General features: G+C 36.9%; 2 protein-coding genes across 2 annotated transcripts; one reads left to right on the top strand and one right to left on the bottom strand.

Moving 5' to 3' along the window:
- Positions 1–529: 529 nt before the first annotated feature.
- On the bottom strand, positions 530–16,610 carry LOC122311283 (dynamin-related protein 5A). The gene is made up of 17 exons (XM_043125774.1): positions 16,354–16,610; positions 15,865–15,928; positions 15,638–15,742; positions 15,380–15,481; positions 14,828–14,878; positions 14,677–14,738; positions 14,282–14,372; positions 13,822–13,886; positions 13,178–13,372; positions 12,879–12,998; positions 12,654–12,724; positions 12,330–12,555; positions 11,545–11,595; positions 11,026–11,254; positions 10,624–10,763; positions 10,374–10,504; positions 530–980 (listed from the first exon to the last, which is right to left on the bottom strand). The coding sequence occupies exons 1-16, from the start codon at positions 16,480–16,482 to the stop codon at positions 10,376–10,378; spliced, it is 1,830 nt and encodes a 609-aa protein (XP_042981708.1). The 5' UTR covers positions 16,483–16,610; the 3' UTR covers positions 530–980; positions 10,374–10,375.
- LOC122308928 lies at positions 5,390–6,814 on the top strand. Its single transcript, XM_043122242.1, has 2 exons — positions 5,390–6,505; positions 6,665–6,814. The coding sequence occupies exons 1-2, from the start codon at positions 5,390–5,392 to the stop codon at positions 6,812–6,814; spliced, it is 1,266 nt and encodes a 421-aa protein (XP_042978176.1).
- Positions 16,611–17,305: the final 695 nt, after the last annotated feature.

Raw genomic sequence — 17,305 nt, 5'->3', positions numbered from 1 at the left:
AGGTTGTTGCAGTTGATAGAAAGAATGGCTGCAGACTCATGTCCTTCCAAGAACTATTTTCACGAGGGAGATGGAGCAAAGATACCTTTATCACAATGAATAGCATAAAGGTTTGATGTGTACCTATTTTACTTCATGATATAGTCCAATACTTTAATGCTTAAATATGAAAGCTATGGAGCTTTTCCTTAAATGGAACCTTTAAGGTAATATGCTTTTTGTTTAAACTTCTAGATATGATTCTGATGGTTTCTTTTAAACACCAGGTTGACATTTGCGTGTTTGTATTCGATATAATATTTGCTAATGGAGAACGGTAATTATTTTCAACTTTGTCTTGGTATTGTGATGGGTGTTCTTGCCTCATATATGTGCATCAAATGTTTTGGAAAAAACCATACACGCAAGTGTGCACATTTTGGACTATTGTAGTATGTTTAGCAGTGGTATCCATCAACATTGCCCCCTTTACTGACCAAGATAGTCAAGTTTTATATATCTATCAAGTGTGCATGGTATTGAGAAATTGTGATCAAGGGTAAATTCCAATCACAAAATGTCAGAAATGTGTATAATAATTTTGACTCCTTTCTTTTCATAATAACTCTCCTAGAAACCAGCTATGTCAGAAGTGAAAAGTCGAAACACTCCAAAAAACACAGCTTGAATTAGGAAAACATGCTCTGCAAAAGAATTCCAACAATGAATCAATTGAATTGTCCAATTAATTATACACAATAGTGCTTTAAACACTACATACTGCACCAACTTTCAGGAACAAGCATGCTGACATCAAAATTGTTGATTCTCAAAGCTGCACTAAACTCAATGCCAATGTACCCTCCTCCAACAACCACGACCTTTGCATTCTTCTTTGCTTTAATAACTTCTACAAGCTTATCGGCATCATCAATTTCTCTCAAGTAGAAGATATTTTTGGCATCAGCTCCTGGTACGCGAAAATCTGTCAGCCTGACAACCTGCAAAGAAGCAAAAACCATTACTCTGGCAGGTAGAGAAGGCAAGCAAAAGAGGGGTTCTCGGGAAACGTGAGGAGCATGGTGCATGACATGCTTGCATGCAGTACTAACGCATGTAGCTAGAAATTAAGCAGCGGGATTAATTGTAATCATGTATAAATTATGATCACGGTGAAATCTCAGAAGTAACTAATTTTTTGATATTATGACAAATGTAATTGACCAGCATATTATATATACGTACGCATGGTGCATGACAATGGGATCAAATTCACAATATTTTTTTGTTAAAAACAATTTAATAATCAGGCTTTGTTAAAAAAAAGAAAAAAAAAACCCGGGTATAGGTCGGAACCCAGATTTTCGGGTTGTAAAAACCCAGATCAATCCGGGTTCCAGCCCGGGTCATAACTCGGGTGCATCCGGGCCGGACTCTGGCCCGGATTTGGAATTCGGGTTCCGGGCCGGGTATACCCGGATACCCGGTCCGGTACCCGGTTGCTCAGCCCTAAATTGATTAGTATTGATTTTTTTTTTCTAAATTTATTCACACATTTAAATATTGAACTAAATTAAGATAATTTGAACCTTTTATGAATAATAATAAGTTGGGTTGAATTTTATGGGACCTACTTAAAATGAATTTAAATATAATCATAAAAAGTCAAAAAATATTATAAGTCCCGTGCATAAAGAGATGTTAAGTTAAAAAATATTGTGAGTCTCACATGTAAAGAAATTTTAAATTAAGATAAGTTTAATAATTTAAGAATTTGATATTTAAAGATTAAATTTAACTTAAAATTATCTTTGTAATTTAGACAATCAAATACTCGTGTCCAAAAAAACAAAGAGTCACTCTTTTTCTCTCTGAAAAAGGAGTGGAAGTTGTGGGTGCATAGTGCTGGAGGCAGTTATAATGGAAAGAGGAATCTGGAGGTGGCCCCGGCTAACTCTGGAAGGTTTCTAGAAGCAAAGTGCGGCTGAGGTGCGGAGAGGCACTGGAGGTTAAGGCGGAAAGGGAAGTAGCTTATCCAGACGTCAGTGAAGGTGACGACGTGATGGAAGATCTAGAGGAAAAATAGAAGGAGCTATAGTTGAGGGAAGAGGAAAAAATGGTAATAGAGATTGATGATGAGGTATCGGGAGATCTGTTGATGAAAGAACAGAGGTCTTTACTCGGAAAATTTTGTTCGAATCGGCTGATTAGTAAGGAGGTGATGGAAAGTACACTTGCAAAAATTTGGAGAATCAGCAAGAAGGCACAATTCACTGAGGTGAGTCCGAATACTTTTGCTATAGTGTTTGATAATATAGCTGATAAACAGAAGGTCTGGTCAGGTAGACCATGGCTGTTTGACAATCAGTTAGTGGTATTGAAGGAGTTTGATGGCTTTACGCCATTGAAACAGGTGAATTTTAACTCAAAAAACTTTTGGGTGAGGTTTCACAACTTACCGTTATCTTGTATGACGGAAGTTCGAGGAGAACAAATTGGGAGTACGGTGGGAAGGGTGGAAAAGGTGGATGTACAGGAAGATGGAAGCGGATGAGGGAAATTCTTGAGAGTTCAGATCCATGTGGATCTCAATCAACCTCTAGCAAGAGGGAGAACTCTGATGGTTAAAGGCAATGATATCTAGATTCCTTTTAGCCATGAAAAAATGCCTAGAATATGCTTCTCCTATGGTTGTATAGAACATGGTCTCAATGAGTGTAAAGAAGGAGGCAGGGTAGTAGGGGATGAAAATCAGTATGGTCAATGGTTGAGGGCTAAGCAAGCTTACAGAAATAATTTCTTTATGAAAATGCCAAAAAAATGAGGAAAGGAATGGGTGGTGGAAGGAGAAGGAGAACATGTCTTATGATGAAGGTAGTATGGGAAGTAATAAAGAGGAGGGCAGTAGAGTTAGGGAAGAAAGTGTAGAGGGAATCGAGGTAAATGAAAAAGGGAAGGAAAGGGGATTAAAGGGGAGTGAAAAAACAAAGGAAGGGGAGGATGGTGGGGATTTAGGTAGTAGTAATGGGGTTGAGCGAGTAAAGGAAAGGGATGAAACAACCATGCTAATTACTATGAATGGCCAAAAAGAAAATATGGAACAGGGGTTGCAGGAAGTTGAAGTGCAGCTTGAGATCATGGGGAAGGAAGTGGGTAGTGAGTTGATGAGTTATTTAGGGAGGTGATGAGTGATGAAGATTTGCATGATTTGGGGTGGACGGGAGACAAGTACACGTGGAGCAACTCACATGCTGATTCAACCTTTACTAAAGAAAGGTTAGATAGATCTGTGGCAAATCCCAAATGGATGGACATCTATTCTGAAGCTTGGGTGGAAGTGTTAGTGGCTAGAACTTCGAATCATAAGCCACTGTTAGTGCACTTAAATAGACAAGATCAAAGGGTAGAGGCACAACTCAGGCAAAAGAAAAGAGGTTTTAAATATGAGGCTTGATGGGCCTTAGAGAAGGAATGTGAGGTGGTTTTAAGGAAAGCTTGGGGAAATAATGGACCACAGAACCAAATTGTTATTTGCTTACTAAATAATAGTAGGAAGGCTCTTCAGTTATGGAGTAAGTCAAAGAGGCAGAGGAGTGGGAAAGAAATAGAAGAAAAAACAAAGCATCTACAGAGACTATAAGCTGAGGAAAGCGGGGGTAATGTGGAAGAGATCAGGAAGATTACTACAGAATTGCATCTGCTGTTAGAAAAGGAGGATCTCTGGTGGAAACAAAGGGCTAAAACAAATTGGTACAAACATGGAGATCGAAATACTAAGTCTTTTCATGTTTTTCCTAATCAAAGGAAAAAAAGAAATTTTATTAAAGAAGTAGAAGATTCAAGTAACAATATGGTTTGTGGATTCAAACAGGTGGAAGAAACATTCAGAAATTACTTTGGCACTGTTTTTCAGTCTACAAAGCCAAGCAAGGCTGAGGTTGAAGCTTGTTTAGTGGGTATGGTTGGAAGGGTGATTGAGAGGATGAATGAGAAACTGTCAAGAAGATTCATAGTAGTGGAAGTGGAGAAAGCAGTGAAACAAATGGCCCCTTTGAAGGCACCTGGACCAGATGGTTTTGGACCTTGTTTCTATCAAAATCATTGGGGAATAGTGTCTGAAGAAGTAAACAAAGCAACCTTGGCAATCTTGAATGGTAGTCCTTTGGATCCTACTCTTAATTATACTTACTTAGCCTTGATCCTAAAGACAAAGTCCCCTAGAAAAGTGACTGAGTATAGACCCATCAGTTTGTGTAATATCTTTACAAAATAGTCTCTAAAACTATCACAAACAGGTTCAAAGGTGTTTTAGCTGAGATAATTTCCCCTAAACAAAGTGCTTTCCTGCCTGGAAGAATGATTAATGACAATATTATGATAGCCTATGAGTTATTACACTCAATGAGAAATAGGAAGAAGGGGAAAGTGGGAAGCATGGCCATAAAGCTAGACATGTCAAAGGCCTATGACCGAGTGGAATGGGAGTTTTTGGAGGCTATGCTGTGTAAACTTGGTTTCTGTACTCAATGGGTAGATTTAGTGATGAAATGTGTTAGAACAGCTTCATACTCAGTGCTCATTAATGGAATCCTTGGATTAAAATTTTGGCCTTCAAGAGGGTTGAGACAAGGGGATCATTTGTCACCCTATTTGTTCATTATATGTGCTGAGGGATTAAGTAGTCTGTTAGACTATTATGAGAAGAATCAGTTGATCAAAGGGGTGCAAGTGGCTCGAGGAGGGACAAGCATCAATCACCTCCTCTTTGCAGATGATTGCATCTTATTTGGCAGAGCAAATATTGCAGAATGGAGGAGATTACAAAAAGTTCTACAAGTTTATGAAAGGGAGTCGGGTCAATTCCTCAACAAAGAAAAAACTGATGTGTTCTTCAGTTGCAACTCACATCTAGCTGAAAAACAGGCTATAAAGGAAGCTGGCCAGAATTATGTTTGTGGTACATATGAAACATATTTGGGTCTCCCTACTATTGTAGGAAGATCTAAGTTCAACACTTTTAGAAGCCTAAAAGAGAAGATCTGGCAGAGAATTGTTAGTTGGGAAAATAAATTTCTGTCCCAAGCTGGGAAAGAAGTCCTTATTAAAGCTGTATTGCAATCCATCCCAACTTATACCATGGGGGTTTTTAAACTTCCTAGTAGGTTGTGCAAAGATATTAATGGGATGTTATCCAAGTTTTGGTGGGGGAAACAACAGGAAGGTAGAGGGATGATATGGAGGAAATGGGAAAGGCTGAGTGTGCAGAAAGTGAAAGGGGGAATGGGCTTTAGGGACTTGGAGAGTTTTAACTCTGCCCTTCTTGCAAAACAAGGGTGGAGAATCCTCAAGTATCCTCTTAGTTTGGCAGCAGTGATTTTTAGAGAAAAAATACTTTAAAAAGGGGAGCTTTATGGAGGCAAAATTGGGATCACAGCCATCCCTCGTATGGAGAAGCATCTGGTCAGCTAGGACTATATTGAAAGAAGGGTTGAGGTGGAGAGTAGGGGATGGAAATGAGATTAAAATATGGGGTTCGAAGTGGTTGACAAGCCCTACTTCTTATGCTGTTCAATCTCCAGTGAAGGTGCTGCAGGAAGATACTAAAGTTGAGGAGTTGATTGATACTCAGAAAGGTGAATGGGATGAAGCCAAGACTAGAGAAATTTTTGTAACAGAGGAAACTGAAATAATACTAAGTATGCCCTTGAGCGGTAGAGGAACAAAAGACAGGTTGGTATGGGGCCCATCTCATAAAGGGCTTTTCTCAGTTAGAAGTGCATATTTCTTACAGCTGGAGTTAAGGGGAAGAAACCAAGGGGAAAGCTCATTAGAAGAGAAGAGGGATGATAGATGGAACAGAATGTGGGACTTGAAGGTACCAGGTGTGACCAAGTTGTTCATTTGGAGGGTTGCAAATAATTTGTTGCCCACAAAAGAAAATTTGTATAAGAGGAAGGTGATTGAGGAAAAAATGTGCCCTTTGTGTGATGCAGAGGAGGAAACAATCATGCATGCTCTATGGGAGTGCCCTGCAGCCAATAACTTGTGGGGAAATAATGAAAGCTGTGTCAAAAAGTGGGCCAGATTTGAATTGAACTTTATGACTCTATGGGAGAAATTTATGGACAGACTCACAAAGGACCAGTTGGAGGAGATGGTTGTATTGTTGAGGAAGGTGTGGCTGAGAAGAAATGATTGGGTGTTTGAAAAGAGAATGGCATGTCCTAAGAACTCGTTCAGTGCTACAAAGGCAGCTTTGCATGAGTTTCGGGTTTCTCAATTGGTTTCAAATCAGAATAAGATGGTACATAAAACAGACACAGAAAGGGTAAAGTGGGAGAAACTAGAGAGGGGTTTTGTAAAGGTTAATTGGGATGCATATTTGGATTTGAAGAGAAAGAAAACAGGAATAGGAATTATGATAAGAGATGAACAAGGTGAGGCTATGGTAACTGTCTGTGATCAGAAGCTAAATGTGGTAGAAGCAGCAGTAGCAGAAAGCTATGCCTTGAGGAAAGCAGTTGAGGTATGTTCTGAACTTAACATTCAAAGGGCCATTTTTTAGGGTGATGCAAAGATAGTGATTCATGCTGTGATTGGCAAGGATGATGCTTCTTTCAATTTTAGTCCTATTGTGGAAGACATCATATTTTACTTTAGCAATAGACCAAATTGGTCTATACAGTTTGTATCTAGAGTAAAGAATATGGCTGCCCATAGCTTAGCTAAAAAAGCTTTAGTTATGGAGGGGGAACAAGTTTGGATAGAGGAGGTCCCAGGTTTTATTGTAGGATGTTTGAAGAATGATAAAGATGTAACACAGGAAGATGAATGAAAGGTTACAGAAGTTTTATTCAAAAAAAAAATTAACTTAAAATTAAACTAAATTAAATTAGTACAAGTTCCAACAGTCGATCACCTAGACCAAGATTCTACCATCGAAACAAACAGATATAATTTTGGGATCGTTTTCAAATCTAAAGCCAGGATTCTTGGTGAGGACCTTGATTGGATGAGCTTGAAAATACGGGGTAAAGTTTTCCAGTGGTTACTACCAAGGCAAAGGCGAGCTACTCTATATGTGGGTATCTGACTTCCGCTCCTCGATAGGCTCTGCTGGTGTAGTATACAGGTCTCTAAACCCCACCTTCGTCTTGTACCAAGGCCGAGGAGAGTGTCTGTTGGGAGACAAATAGGTACAAGACCAAGACCACTCCGCATCTAGACTGGCTAAGCAATAGAGGGCTAGTGAGGTACTTTTTGAGGGCATCGAATGCTCGGTCACACTATTTATCCCAGTTTTGTACCTTCTGCAACACTTTGAAGAAGGGGAGTCATTTATCGGTAGACCTCAACACAAAACGATTAAGGGCCACTACTTGATCTGCGAGCTTCTAGACTTTGTTTATGTTCCGAGAGGCAGGCATGTCGAGTATAGCTTCCATCTTCTCCAGGTTGGCCTCAATTCCTTGCTCAAACACCATGAAACCCAAGAACTTCTGGAAGCCTATGCCAAAAGCACATTTTGCCGAGTTCAACTTCATCCGGTACTACCTCAACATCATGAAGGCTTCTCGGAAGTCGTTCAGGTGCTGCTCAAGAGTTCCACTTTTGACCAGCATATTTTCCACGTAGACCTCCATGTTCCTCCTGACTTAATATTTAAACATGCGATTAACCAACCATTAGTAGGTGGCCCTTACATTCTTCAACCTGAACAGCATGGCTAAATAGCAATATAGCTCCTGGTCTGTGATGAATGACGTCTTCTCCTCCTCATCCTAGTTCATATGGATTTGGTTGTATCCAGAGTAGGCGTCCGCGAAGTTCAGCATGCGATGACCTACCATTGAGGTCAACAATTAGCTCGATGCAGAGAAGTGGAAAATTGTCATTCAAGCAGGCCTTATTCAGGTCAGTGAAGTCCATGCACATCCTCAATTTGCTGTTTTGTTTTTTTACTAGCATCACATTGGATAGTTAGTTCGGGTAGTGGGCTTCTCGTATGAATCCAGCCGTAAGTAATCGATTGACCTCTGCAGCGATGGTGGCATTCTTCTTTACACTAAAGCTCCTGCGTTTCTATCTGACTCCCTTAGCCTTGGGGTGCACATTCAAGTGTTGTTGCATGATCTCTGGGTTGATTTCTAGCATATGCTCATGATTATAGGCAAAGACATGCTGGTGCTCCATGAGGAGCCACTGCATGGAACCCCTCATTTTGAAAGTCATCCTGGTGCCGATTCTGGAGTTGGCTTCCGGGCGGCTTGGGTCCTATAGGATCAGTTCTAGTAGCTTGTTTGGCTCCACCTTCCTAAGTGCGTACTCGTCCTGAATCTCGCCATTTGTTGGAGCACACTCGGGTGGGGCTGGGAGGACGTCCTACGTGCTCTTCCTTTCTTCCTTAGCGTTGGTTCCCCCTTCAGCACTATCTAAGCCTACACACTCGTTTAGCTTCGTGTTATATCTCAACGTGTTGGTGGTTCATCAAGCGTCTCCTTCTCCTTCCCTTATTGTTGTTCTGTTGCCACGACCTTTGCTTCCATGTTTATCGATATTGCTTCCTCCTGTCCCCCGAATCGTTTGAGAACATGTTATCGCAAGCATACGAAGGACATGCGAAGTCTATCAAGATCCCACAAATGATGCCACTTTTAATGTGTTTCACACACCTTTGAGCTAGGCTCTCAGCAACTAGTGTCTTCGGTCTTGGGCATGCGAACATAAAAAAAATACTACAAGACGGGGGCCTTGGTGGAAGTCGAGGAGTCTCCGTGCCAAAGTTAGCATCACCTTAGTATAATGTGTGAATAAAGAATTCAAAGAGAGTTCTTCATACTTGAGGATTACTGTTTATACTAGATTCCTGGAGGTCAATCGCTCAAGCTCTATGTCAGGAGCATATGTCTCCTTAGTTGTCCCCTTGGTTAAAACTCTTTAATGCGGTGTGACCCTCTAAGGTGGTGCAATAAATGCGGCACAACTTCCAGTTCCTCCTGCCTACTAGCAGGTGCTCTCCGTCAGCTTTCTCCATTCTTGTTTGTTAAAGGATCAAGGGCTCCTCGTGTTTACCACCTGCCTACCCATACATGACCTCATAGGATGGGCCGATGGGTCGTTTGGCCAGTCTAGACTCCCCATACTTGGGCTTGAACTCTGGGCCTTGGCCCAAGAGAAAAATCTCCTTACACAAATTAATACGAATATTCACATAAAGACGTATAGGCACTGACAGACATCCAAAATCAAACTTATTAAATTATTAAAAACTAAATTAATAGTTTCCAACGCATTAGTTGGAATTAGGTATGACATCTACTACCCAAGTTCATTTCAAGTTTTTTATTTTTTTATTATTTTTTAAATATTTTTTTAACATCCTTAATCATGAAGAAAAAAAATTAAAATATATATATATAACTTTACTAATACTCACTTTTTTAATCATTAAGTAAAATTACAAAATTAAAAAAAATAAATATAAAAATAATAATAAATAGATAATAATAAGATAGTAATCTTATCATTATTCATTAGGTATATATCTTCATGTCACTAAAATCTATTAAGTTTTGCTATATACAAGCACAGTCGCATACTAATTTGTGTACCAATACTGATTCATTCATACTTAAAATTTAAATTAACACTGTTTTCAATAAAATCTATTTTTTGACCAATCACATTATATTAGTGCACAGATTAATACACAATTATACTTGCAACTATATTTTTTCAAATCTAAAATATTTTCCAATTCTCGGCACCCATCATTCAAGATACAAATCTTCATAGGCGGAACCACGTTGACCCCCACCCCCGGGGGGGGATGAAGCCTTAAAAAAAAGTAATCATTATTATTTAAATTTAACTAAAACTTTATAAAAAATAATATTAAACTTAAAAATCTTTTAAAATATTTTAAAAAAATAAAAATTTTCTTCTAATCATATCTAAAATTCTTGAGTCTTCTTAAAAGTATGAAAAAATAATTTCTATATTTTTTGATTTTTGCATCCAAAATATAATAAATATTTTTTGAAATTTATATTTTTAACTCATATTTTCAAGTTTTTAAATTTTCACTGTTATATTAGAGAACTATATTAACAAAAGGGAATTGAGATCGAATCGTGCGTAAAAATTAAACAAAAATGCTACATTTTTATTGCCAAGTTCATGGGTCCAATCATCTCTTTCGGAACAAGAAAAATGTGAATAATACAGAATTGAAATTCACGGATCAAGATCTCTTAATTCTACTTCAATTCTAGCGCCTGAATTTCACAAAGTGTATAGACATCTTCCTCTGAAATTCAAGCGGCGAGAGCTTTATGGGATGCTAATAAATGAATGAAAGAATAACTTCTAAGAAAGAAAATAAATCAAGTCACCTCTACTTGGACCAAGCAACTGCATCAATTTCCTCTTGAGCACTTCTATATAACTCCAACCTTTTTGCAAGGTTTGAACGACGCTGCATGATTGCTGGATCCTCATCCAACAATTTACCCAACTGCTTTGACTGAAAAAAGAAGGAAATAAAAAACAGTTATTGATAGGAACTTAGAATAGTGTGTCAACATTTCAAGAGATCACGTAAGAGATAAGAGGAATGGGTCATGAATGCATTGAAATACTTGCCTCTTTTTTACCCAACTCTGTGAAGAAATGATCGAGTAAGCCTCGTTTGGCCTCACGCACTTGACAATAGACAACAGACTTCGGAATAGAGTTCCTCAAACTTGCACAAACCATATTGACATAGGACAAGACATTGGTTCCTGTATATATAAAAGAAATGCATAAAAAAACATGTAGTAAAGCCTAAGAGCATAAAACTAGCTGTATTTCGAGCTACTAATGTTTAAAGATGTATAGGATACTCATGAAAAGATTGAGATGCAAACGCTTGAACTTCGAAAATGATTCAAGCCAACAAAGCTAGATCTTAGTTGGTAATAACTTCACTTAGTCTAGGCCAGTCTTTTAACTAAAATTGGGTTGTGTGTTTTTTGGTTGAACTTTCACTATTTGGGTACTTACCAACTCGCCTAAGATATGAATCATTGTATCTGTCAAAAACCGAGTGTGTTGGATTTCCACCCTTCTCAATATCTTGGGGAAGTTTGCGAAAATATTCAACAGTTAGATAACCAATTTCCATATCAACCAACTGCAAGGTTGCTTTCTTGCTTTCTTCCCTCATCCTGTCCAATGATTCAACCGCTGCATTTGCGACTTCCGATCTCAGAGTGGGATACTGCTTTAGCTCCTACAAGCAACATAAACAAAAGTATACTTAGATGTCCTGAAAACAAATCAAGGACTTTGCACTTGCCCTCCAAAGTTCCTGCATATTTTCAAATACCATTATTTATATGAAGTATTTATTATGTACTTGATCAGGGGAAGCTCACTGATTAAGTTACATGTGAAACTTGAAAGAAATCATCTCCCAAATGCCTAAACTATCTCTAATTCAAAGATGGTATGGCAATGTATCTCTATAACAAAACTCAAGAATCAAACGAATTGGAAAGGAAGCAATGACAAAGAACTTGCCATAGTTGCACCAATAGCCTTGTGAGTAAGATCCTTCAATATGGCATGAACCTGTAATCGTGGAATATATGTACCCATCAGAATAATTTAGAACATCAGCATTTAATAAATCTAGCAAATAACAATTTAGCAGGATCTTATACCAAGGATTATTAATAATGCAAACTAAATAACTATAGTATATCTAACTAACACTACAAGAAAAATGAGTATCTGTGATGAGTTATCTGCAATGAAAATGACTTATTATGGTGAAAAATGGTAATTTTCATAGCAAATGACCACAAATAGGCTTCTTTTTTTACTTTTCTTTTCTTTTTCTTTTTCTTTTTTTTTTTTTTGTACAAAAGCATTCTAAAGAAAACCTAAGCAACATTTGCTTATAATTTTAGAAGACTAGTTAATGTTACAATAAGAGCACATTGGAATCATTATAATGGGTAAGAATTTCTCAATCCAAACCAATGTGGGATCCCATTCAATACCTCCTATATTCAACCTGGAGTATTAATCTCCCTCTTTAAATCATTACAATCCTCATCAGGCCAATGGACCATTACAGTTGGCACATCTCAAGTCCAATACTTTTGATTGAGACCTGGCTATGATGTCATTTATAATGACTCAAGGAAATCTCAAACCAATGATGGCTTATAATCTAAAATAACTAGTCAATATTACAATTCAAGTCATTTGAAATCCTTATAAAGGACAAGAGCTTCCTCCTAAGAAATTTGGAATCAAATCCTAAAATAACTATTCTCAATTTGAGTTATTACACGTACCGCATCTACAGCTGCCTCGGCAGGACCTCTAATTGTTACCAAGGAAAACTCAATCAGACGACGATATCCTTGTTCAGGAGCAATTAGGTGAGGTTGATATCCATCTGCCTCAGTGATTAGCTTTCGCACATTGTCCATTGAAAGATGTTTGTCAAATTGCAACCTCTTCAGAGCAGCTGGAAGCTGAATGTCAAACACACTATAGATCTTATCACCACCTGGGCGCCTGCATATAGTGAATATTAATTTTGAACCCAGCAGGAAATGAACAAAACACATTCCAAAAGGAAAAGTACAGTAGGCGAAAAAAAAAAAAAAACATACACGCCATCTAGATGTTCTTTAAATATTTGATCAAATGTTCGACAAATTTCCATTATGGCATACAATTTTCCCTGCATTCCAAAAACAGATGAATTCCAACTCTTAAATATTGTGTGAGCAAAATCTTAGAGGCATCATAAATTTATAAAATTGGAGAAATAATGTTAGATCCGGCGAAACAAAAAAATGAAATTACATTCGTCAAATTTGGAAAAAAATGCTTACTCCAGCATCCGAAGCAATGGGCTTCCCAAGACGGTTCAGTTCTGCTTCCAGCTCAGTTATGGTTTTATTGATAAGGGATTGAAGGCCTGGGATTCGAGACTTGATAACAGTTTCCAAGTGCTGCCGAATTAATTATATTTAGTTTCAACTATGTCATTGCCACAAAATCAAGGAGATCAGAGTAACTTTTTAGAAAAGTCTAAATCATTTCCATGACAATTGTATATCCACAAAGAATAAAAGATTATTGAAATTTCAAATTATGCATAAAACTCATCTAGGAAACCACTTAAACATACCTTAGAAAGCATCTTTCCTAGATGCTCAGAACCCATTCTGTCAGTCAGATGCCTATACTCTGGGCTAGTAGCAAAGTATTCACGTTCTCTGCGCCTGGCAGCAATCATATCAACACTTTTATTTATATCGGCTTGAGACCGATTAACAACACCAATCCAAGGAAATCGTAGTTTATATGATCTTCCTTCTAGGATCTGAAATAATAAAAAAAGAATTTGCCAATTTGAATGCATAATGTCAATCAATAAATCACCAAGAAATCATTGATAATAATATAAGAATGGCTTTTGAAAACCAACAAAGCCATCAAGTTCACTAGTACACACGTCTATCATGTTCGATTAAGCCTGCTTCTCCTAAATCCCTTTGAATTGAAAGCTAACTCTCCTAATTTTAAAGAGAAATTTACCCTCACTTCAATATTTTCACAAGTAATAGAATTCTATCATTATTAAATACTATATGCCATAAAACATCATATCAACCAATCCTAGAAACATAACAGGAAAATATATTACTCAATAGACTCGCATTTACAAAAGAAGAAAACCAAACTTTGAACTAATCCAACAAGCTATATAAAATGAACCAAGTGTACTAAATTTCACAACACCATCACTCTAGATGAAGTAATAAGACTTACATCAACTGCATCAGTACCCTTATCCATAAGATCAATCTTGGTCAAAACTCCAAATGTCCTCTCCCCTGCAAATTTGTTAACCACATAAACAGTTGATCAGACACCAGGGTATTTAGTAAGCTACGTCATGGTCGATATCATACTCCGATCCATGAACCAAGTTTATAGATTATCACAAAGACAAAAACACGTCATTAGTCTTTCGTTTCATCTGCTTGGATGTGTATGTGGTTAGGCCATATTGAGAAAAATATCAAATACTTGGTTATTAATGACTTTAAAAATAAAAAATAAATAAATAAAAAAAGAAAAAGAAAAGAAAAGAAACAGAGGATATTGTATGTGTCAAAGGAAAGCTTTTAATTATAGTAATTCATCATATGCATAGTCAATCAATCCATAAAGCTCCATCAGACAAGCCAGGCGAGATATAGAAGAAGACATTAGAAAATTGATTTACCTTTAGGGTCTACCTCACGGGAAATTTTAATTGCATCAGATGTAGCAAGATCTTGGTTGGCTGGAGAAATTGCAAGAATAATACAGTTGGGCTGGAATTAAAGAGGGTTATTATCCATTAAAGTCCCAACAGAAAAATCTTTTCCATGTAAGAAACAAAGACTTAAGTAAAAAGCACAGACTAGTATGTAATAGAACCTGAAAACTGAGGAAATAATGTCAGTTCCAGTTTTTTTAACTCATTAAAACTACCAGCAATCACATTTCACATATTTACAAAATTCCAGTGTATTTTCTAGGAAGTCCTAAGGGAATCCAACCAACCTCATTCTTCATTAAATTTGATCAAAACACCAAACTCGAAAGACTCTTTCAAAACTCTGATATCACAATTACCTTCTCAATGTAGGACCGAACCATGTTCTCAATGTCTTGCACAATGCTCTCTGGCTGACCATCTACAACACCCCAATCAATAGATAAATTAAGCTTGTAATATTTATACGGAGTGGGAATCAATATGAAAAAAATAGACCATGCAACCTACCAACAGCTACTTTGGTAAGTCCAGGAAGATCAACCAACGTCAAGTTCACAACTGTTAAGATCAATGTCAACAATTTTATAAGAAAACTTTTGCAGAAAAGACTATTAGTGCTGATAAGAAACGATCATTTTTTTTGTTTGGTAATTCCAAACAAAGAATAATAGAACACTATGCGCTCAAGTTCCAGATACACCCTTTTAAGTCTAAAACTTGAGTTAAAGACCAAACCAATCATAGCTGCAAAGACCTAATACAATGATCTTTCAACTCAACTCGATTTGAGGTATAAATCTCAACAGCCTAAGTAACTTCAAAAAGTACATTCCTCATTACCATAGTGCAGTGCAAGTGTGATATATGATACATGATATGCCAATATATTATTGCTCAAACATCGCTAAATGTATCACGCCTATAATGCTGGACCTTTTGCACTGACATTGGATCAACTGAAAACCCATTTGGTTTAAAATCACTCAACAGAATTTAATCAAAGCTTACGTGGCATTTATGAGAATGTATAATACAAGATAACCAATACTTATGTCTCACCATTAGGGGAAAAGATACTGAGATGGATTGGAACAGTAGAAATTTGTTTTGTCCGACCTGTCTCTCGATCAGTCTCATCAGAAATCTCCTTCCGCACGGCAGCTACAGAAAATAAATGTGAGATTAGCACATAATATGGATTAAGAAATATTAACTCGTTTAGAAAATTGACACTGGAGACGCAAAGGTAAAAATATTGTCAACAAGAACAAGTATTTAGGATGAAAAACCACACTTTTGAGCTTAAAAAATAAATACCAAAATCAGTGAATCTCTTTCTAGGTTGATGCATAAACTCTGCATATTCTCTTCCTTCATCAATTCTATGGAGTTGCAAGACAAGAGGACGCCTAGTAACAATCCCTGCAAACAATGCATTCCCATAAAATTGAGGTGTACAATGCATAACCATAAATATTGGCAAGGTCAGGTGTGTATATCTGTGACTATGAGCAACTGTGAAAAGAATTGACAACACAAATTACCAGCTCCACGGGGTAAAAAGTCTTTGCCGACAATACTCTCTAGCACAGAAGACTTCCCAGAGCTCTGCAAACAACAAAATTTTATAAAATGATTAATTCATATAAATTTTGTCTTTAAAAACATCATCAGTTTAACAATTATTAGTTGACAATCTATGCTGTGCACATAACAACTACTCATTAATGATTGATTGTGAACCAAGAAGCACCTAAATCTAGGATAAAAAAAAAAAAAACCAAAACACGGATCAATACAAGATGCGAAAAGAAAATTCTCAAGAAATTAAGTGAAACCCGAATTTTTTCTAAGAAGAAAACACTAAAAATAAAATTAAGGGGAAATTAAAAAAACATGAAGTAATAAATGAGACGTAAGAAAAATTAAATGGGAGGTCTAAAAACAAGAATAAGAAAGAAAAAGGCAAAGCAATGCATCACATCTAAAGGATAATAAAAACTAATAAAAAGGGGAAAAATAGGAGATATGACCTGGCCACCGACGACGGCAATGGCGGGCAATGCATCCCAGAGAGTGGGCAAGGAGCTCTCTTCGCCGTGATCGCCTAGTGCTGTACATGCCCTCTGTAGTTTATTCACCAATGTGATAAGGTTCTCCATGCGTGGACCGAGAACAGAGTTTGGCCGGAACGAATTCAAAGAGAGAGAGTAAAAAGGCGTTAGAGAGTGCGAAGAAAAGAAAGCGCGAGGGTTGGCGAAAGAAACGGGAGAGTAGGCATAAGGCGGTGGTGGACATTTTCAAAATGTCAGTTTCGTTTGTCCGTTTGGAATCCTTCATGCTTGGGCCACGTGTCTCTCCCATTGTTTTGTTCCCTTCAAAGGACCGGTCAAAACTTCAATTTAATTTAAAAAAAAAAAAAATACTTCTAACAAGAAAAATAAAATCATTTCATCTAAAGATTGTAATGAGAGAAAATCAAACAAGAGGCACAATTTATTGAAAATTTCATGCAGTCTTCTTGTTTGCTAGAAGTTGTAAGATGCATAACTCCAAGTTGAAAACATAAACAACTACTACTTCATTGTGATCTTTTCAAGTGCAATTAATATGTATGCACTTATGATGATGAATTATTCAAAACCTTCCTTTAATGTACTATTATGTTACATCATTCTTGTACATATAATTTCCAACAAACATTTCAAAAACCTATCATAGAATAAACATATTTTTTCGGCTTGTTCAATATAATTTATCTAATGAAACATTTAAAATAAGATTGTCTCTGTCTATTATCATAGCATGCTTAAACTAAACAAAAGAAAGGAAAATACTTTAACCATAAAAGGATTACATAAAAATAAACTCACAAATTGATGTGGTTTGATATAGTACATCAAATTATAAAATTATTTTTATTATAAAGTAGATCTAACGGATTACATGAAATCAAGTAATCTCTTTGTGTCTGTAATAATTATC

Source organism: Carya illinoinensis, chromosome 1, assembly GCF_018687715.1.
Source record: "Carya illinoinensis cultivar Pawnee chromosome 1, C.illinoinensisPawnee_v1, whole genome shotgun sequence".
Lineage (NCBI taxonomy): Eukaryota > Viridiplantae > Streptophyta > Magnoliopsida > Fagales > Juglandaceae > Carya > Carya illinoinensis.
This window is presented reverse-complemented; position numbering and strand designations above follow the sequence as displayed.